The sequence below is a fragment of the Chlorocebus sabaeus genome, chromosome 20 (assembly GCF_047675955.1).
Source record: "Chlorocebus sabaeus isolate Y175 chromosome 20, mChlSab1.0.hap1, whole genome shotgun sequence".
Classification (NCBI taxonomy): Eukaryota; Metazoa; Chordata; class Mammalia; order Primates; family Cercopithecidae; genus Chlorocebus; species Chlorocebus sabaeus.
This window is the reverse complement of record NC_132923.1, coordinates 86,771,911-86,777,910: the sequence shown is the minus strand read 5'-3', so window position 1 is coordinate 86,777,910 and position 6,000 is coordinate 86,771,911. Positions and strand designations below refer to the sequence as shown.

At 41.8% G+C, this 6,000-nt stretch overlaps 1 protein-coding gene across 2 annotated transcripts in view; it reads left to right on the top strand.

Moving 5' to 3' along the window:
* Window positions 1-233: 233 nt before the first annotated feature.
* The window catches only part of ELAVL4 (ELAV like RNA binding protein 4), a 154,658-nt gene continuing 148,891 nt past the window's right edge, over window positions 234-6,000 (top strand). For both annotated transcript variants that reach the window (XM_073007308.1, XM_073007307.1), the window contains exon 1: window positions 234-361. In XM_073007308.1, coding sequence (XP_072863409.1) covers window positions 344-361 — 18 coding nt within the window. In that variant the 5' untranslated portion in view covers window positions 234-343. The remainder of the gene's footprint in view (window positions 362-6,000) is intronic.

Below are 6,000 nucleotides of genomic sequence, written 5' to 3'. Positions count from 1 at the left end.
TAGTTTCAAAGAAGCTACCTCATTTAAAATTTAAGCAGACCACAGATAGCAGCATTGGAGGAAAGAGAGGAGACTTTCTCCTTCAACATTTTGAGCACACTGGAATGCCAACCCCCGAGGTAGGCGCCAGGGCCACCACAGGAACCTGACTCGCAGGAGTCATCCTCCGTCTCTATGCGAAGCGCCCCCTCGAGGTGGCCAGGGGGTGGCGGCGGCGACGGTGGCGGAGCCGCAGAGCTAGCTAGAGAGCTATCGCAGTGAGACTCTGCGGACGTCTTCCCGCCAGCTGTGCCCCACCCAGCTCAGCCTCCGCCGCCTCGGGCCGGATCGCCCGGCGGGGAAGATGCGCCTCAAGAACCAGGTAGAAGCGCCTCGGCGCAGGCCCCGCACCCCCGACTCCGCCCGCCCTCTGTTACGGACGCCCGCCGGGCCACGTGGTCGCGACTGGCTTCTCCCAGCGGCCAGCCTGGCCACCCTGAATCCCAGGGAGGGGGAGAGGGCCCTTGCAAGAGGATCCTGCCCCCGCGCTGCCCAGACCCGAGGGCTCCTGGCGACACTATCCGCCGCCCATCTGGCGGCTCTGGCCCCTCAGGTCCGGGTCACACCCCTGCCGGCGTCCTGAGACTTCCCGGCCCCAGGGGAGACAACCGAAACTTGGGTTGACACGCGTCCCCTCCCCGGCGACAGTCGACCCCACAGCAGCCCCGCGCCACTCCTCTCTGCGCCTTTTCGGAGTTGTCCTCGAGGTGGCTTTGTTGAACGTACTGGTGGCGCCAAAAAGTCCAGGCAGCTTCGGGCGATCAGGGCCCCGAGGCGCTGGGCGCGCCGGCTTGGATCCTCAGAGGTTCCCTCTGTGTGACTTTCGCTAATTGTCACACAGGGAGGGCAGCACCCTCCCCTGTCTTTTCTCTATTACATCCCGCTATGGACGTGGGACTTGGGTTTTTCTAGACGAGATTGGGAAGGCGCCTGTGTTACACTAAGCAGTGCTCATGTTTAGCTGAGGAAGAAGGAGGCTCACGTATTCGTAGGGTGTACCTGTGTGTGTTGTAATTGTTGTCTCTCTTTGGGCTGGGGCTGTCATACATGGAGGATTTAGTAAACACAGATCTTGAAGTCTTGAACTTGCGGGAGACTCATTTGTTTCTACCAGGAGAGAACCTCCCCTCCCCCAACATATGTTAAGGGACTTAAAGAGACCACAGGGAAACCGAGGGGAGGGACTTCTAGAAAACAACTCCATGTTTGGGGAAAATGAGTCATATTGATTCCCAAGCTGTTAGCCAATACCACTCAAGGGTGATAATTCTCATAAAATCTTCCCACTGGGGACTTAAATACCCGGCTCCACAACAGTTTGTTGAGAGCTCTGTGGTTCCTTTAAGCCTCTCCATGCCCCTTACCTAAATGCTTTAACTTAGTCGAGCTCCTTGAAGAAGCTGCCTCACATTATCCTCCTGCGTTTGTGCGCCTAGCTTTTAATATTTTATAATACTTGCAAATTGACACTGAACAAGCTTTAACCTCCGTCATTTCAGAGTAAGTTTGATGTTTTAAGTGAGATGTGAATGGAACTCCATTCATGAGGGAAGTAGTCTGTGTGAAGTGTTTTGTAAATGTGAGTGGGTTGAGTTTAAAACACTGAATAAAATTAACGTAACAAGGAATCAAAAGGTTCAATCCAGATGTTTGCCTCCTTGTTTCCTCAATAAAGTGACAGTAAAATGCTGCATGACACCACTTGCTTCCTTAATAAAGTGACAGTACGATGCTGCGCGGCACCTCTGCTTTCAGTTCTTAGGTAGGGTAGACTGTGGCACTGTGGCTTATGGGGTCGACCATGAGCAAGTGGATGGTTGGATTCCTTTCATTCATTTTTTAAAGCACTAACAAAATCCTTGGGGCCGATGGGGTTGTGACCCACCCACCTATACAGAGGATTTTCCCCCTCTCCTAACTACTCTAGAAATATATGAGGGATTTACATGCAGGTTTTCAGTTGAAGAACTTGTAAGTAATCCTCTTTAGTTATCATTAGTATTAGCCTCTGAAACCTTTGCTTGCTGGTTAAGATAAGGTACTTGGGTGTGGATTGTAATAGAGGTGGAGTTGTGAGTTAGAGCTGGTGGCCTTGCTAATTCCTCTACTTACTGTGTGTTTTGGGTCGACAGAAAACTCCTTAGCATTTGTGTAAGTGCAATATAGTTTAGCACGAGAGATTTTACATTAGATATTCTTGGTTCCAGTCTGACCTTAACACTCAGTAGTTATGTGATTTTGTGTAATTAAATTTTTGGTCCTTCCCCCCACTTTTTTCGCCATAGACACAGGGGTTAATACCAACCTGGTAAAGTTGATATGAGAATTAACAGAATATTATATATGTACAGTGCCTGCCATGTGGGCACTCAGTAAGTACTGCTATTATCAACCAAACATAAACAGTAGCTATTACCACCGCTGCTACTACATTGCTTAAAAATGGCTCCCTGTAGTTGGGGAGGGAGATTTGGCTACAGAGGGATAGGAGGGAGCTCACTAGGGTGACTGAAATATGCTTTATCTTGATTGGGGTATTGGTTACAAAGGTGTATCCATTTGTCAAAACTCATCAAACTGAGCCTTTAAGATCTGTGCATTTGATTTTATGTGCATTACATATCAATAAAGTTCATGTTTAAAATTAACCTCCAAATGTGTTAAGTATATGCCTTTGGGAGGCCTAATTCTGCATAATAGTATACCTTCTTCATAAGTTTATCCTGAGCCGTGGGAAAGTCAGAGAAGGTGCTTTAAGTTTTCAGGTTGATGTCAGGAGTGATGGTCCATGGAAAAAAATGATTGTCTTGTGCCAAGATTATATTTAATTTGGTACTGGTCTTCATTAGTAGCTTAAAAAAATTGAAATGTTTTATTTGATCCAGTACTGCTCATTTGCGTAATATGATAATGGATATGATAATATCCATCCAGTATTCACAGTTCCTGAAAAATCATAGTGATTTTGCATCCCTTTTCCTGCTTTCAGTAAATTCTATGCATTGTTTTAGTTAAGTGAAATATGTAAAGTGTGTTTAGCACAGTACCAGGCACATGGTAAATACCAATACATGCTAGTTGTTAGTGTTTAAACTGATGTATTCAAATTCATCTTTTTTATAGAGCAGAATCAATACTATATAGATTATAATATCAATCTATCATAAATATGCTGTGAAAAGTTTTTGAGGTAGAAACAAACCAAAAATTATTAATAAAATGTTGTAAAACTAAAATCTCACTTATCCAAACTTAGTGGTCATGAACTTTTTACAACATTATGTCTTGAGAATGCAGGCAAAAACTATGATGGAAGCAGAAACTTTTCTCAAAAGCAAACATATATCCACAAACAGTATGCTAACTCATTTACTCAGAGGCAAGCTCCTCACACATTCCCTCAAGCCTTTTTATTTTTACTTCAGACATAGTTCTAATATGTTTAGTTCCTTAGTTTCTCAGCCTATAGTAGTTTAGAAACCTTGCTAAATACAAGTTTCAAGAAATATTGGCTGAATGTGTGGGGTGAACAAATTGTAAAGATAAGACATGAGAAATCAGTCTTAATCTTGGGTCAAAGTAAAACTTGAATTAGGGTACTGAATAGTATTGCTGAATTATTGGAAATTTTAATTTTTATTCTTTAAAAGAGTTAAATTGTATATTCTCTCTAAAAAGTGGGGCAGTGTATAGTGATGTATTTTAGAAACATTTCCATCTGAAAGGATTAGATTACAAATTTTGGTTTGTTAAGGGCAAGCTTCAGTTATCTGGATATCTTACTTAATGTGGAATGACTTATTCACTCATGGTACTGCATAAATGAGGCATCTATCAACTTGTGATTTTTTTTATCGGGAACTAGATTTTTATAATTGATTTCATCTTTTGATAGAACAACATGATGAGGTAAATCATACATAGAGTATTAGTTTGCTGGGGCTGCCATGACAAATATCACAGACTGGGAGGCTTAAACAACACAAATTTACTTCCTCACAGTTCTGGAGGCTAGAAGTTCAAGGTGAAGGTGTTAGCAGAGCTGTTATTCTGAGATCTGTCTCCTTGGCTTGTAAGATGGCTGTCTTGTCTGTCTCTTCATATGTTCTTTGCTCTACGGCCTAATCTCTTCTTTAAGAATACCAGTCCTATTGGGTTAGGGCCCACTCATACGACCTCTTTTTACCTTAATTACTTTTTTAAAGGCCCTGTATGAAAATCCAGTCACATCCAGAGATACGGGGGGGTTAGCACTTCAACATATGAGTTTGAAGGGACTTAATTTAGCCAGTAACACATGGTATTTAGTAAAAAGCTGTATTGATTCTTTCAAAATAATTCAGCATGCAGAATATGAAACAGGTGAGATTTTAATTCTTGTTTTGGAACAGTTCAATTTGGATTTACATGTGAGAAACCCCAAAATACTCATCATGTACCAACACACACACATACATGCACACACACACCACACTTTTTGTGTGTAAAGTTGATTATAACTGAAATTGAGTTAGGGTCATTGTCCAAGCTGAGTTTAATCTGTGATAAGGTCCACTAGCAATGTCTTTCATTGACCAAAAAAGACAGCTGTGCAGTAGCTTCCTAATCTTTCTGGTTTTATAGTGTCTTAGGTGATGGAAGCAGAAGGTTTGACTTTCTCAAAATAAACCATTGAACACTTTGATACTTTCATATCTCCTTGTCATTTGAGCTCTTTGACCTTCTAGGTATCTCTGAAACAAAATAATTATACTAATCCCTTGATGCATCTTTTCCACATATTCAAGCCATGAATTTATGGACCAAAATTTGCCACACAAGCACGTTTGTTCACTCAAGTCAGAGTCTGGCAGTAGTTTACTCAGAGGAACCTAAACTGCCTACTACACGGTTTATTCTCCTCACTAGTTTGAAGTTCATCTCTGTTCCACACGTTCATGCATCAGAGTATGATATTTTAATCCAAAGAAAAGAAAAAAAAACCTCTAAACTTGTGTTGTACAAAAATGACTCCCAAAAGCATTATGTATGTTACTGTTACTACCAGTTTGTGCTAATTTGCACAGCCTCTGAACAACTGGCAAAGTGGCTAGTGTTGATAATGTAACTGCTACAGAGTTCCCAGTTGCTGTAGGAATTTTTAAATTTTATTAGTATGATAACAGAGTTTACAGTTATTCACAGTATGTTAATTGCAAATGCTTATTATCTATAGTACCAGCTTGATACTTGATCTTATGTTTCTTTTAATAGAAATACTGCAGCTTTTACATTTCATTATAATGGAGGTTAATCATCACTATGAATTTTCACCTATGAGCAACAATTTTGCAACAAGCTATAGTTGGGGTGAGTCTATTAGATTTAAAATATAACATCAAAATAGCTTTCTTTTTGTACTTTTAATACTTCCATTGACAAAAAATTCTCATGTCTCTGAGCCTCCTAAAACCATTTCAGATGACTGATGGATAATTGATTTGTTTTGTCTTTTATGTTTTGTGTTTTGAGACGGTCTTACGCTGTCACCCAAACTGGAGTGTAGTGGCATGGTCACAGCTCACTGTATCCCTGACCTTCTGGGCTCAAGCAATCCTTCCACCTCAGCCTCCTGAGTTAACTGGAACAACAGGTTCACGCCGCCGAGCCTAGCTAATTTTTGCATGTTTTTGTAGAGACAGGGTCTCTCTATGTTGCCCAGGCTATTCTCAAACTCCTGGCCTCAAGTGATCCTCCCACCTCAGCCTCCCAAAGTGCTGGGATTATAGGTGTGATTGATTGATAGATTCAGTGAATATTTATTTAGTGTCCAGTATGGACCTGGCCCAGTTGTAGGTGTTTAGGGTGTATCAGTGAACAAAACTCAGCTATCCCTGTCAGCAAAGGAACAAGAGAAAGTAGACATTAAAAATAACCATAATCAAGAAGTGCATCATAGAGCATGTTAGACAGTTATAAATG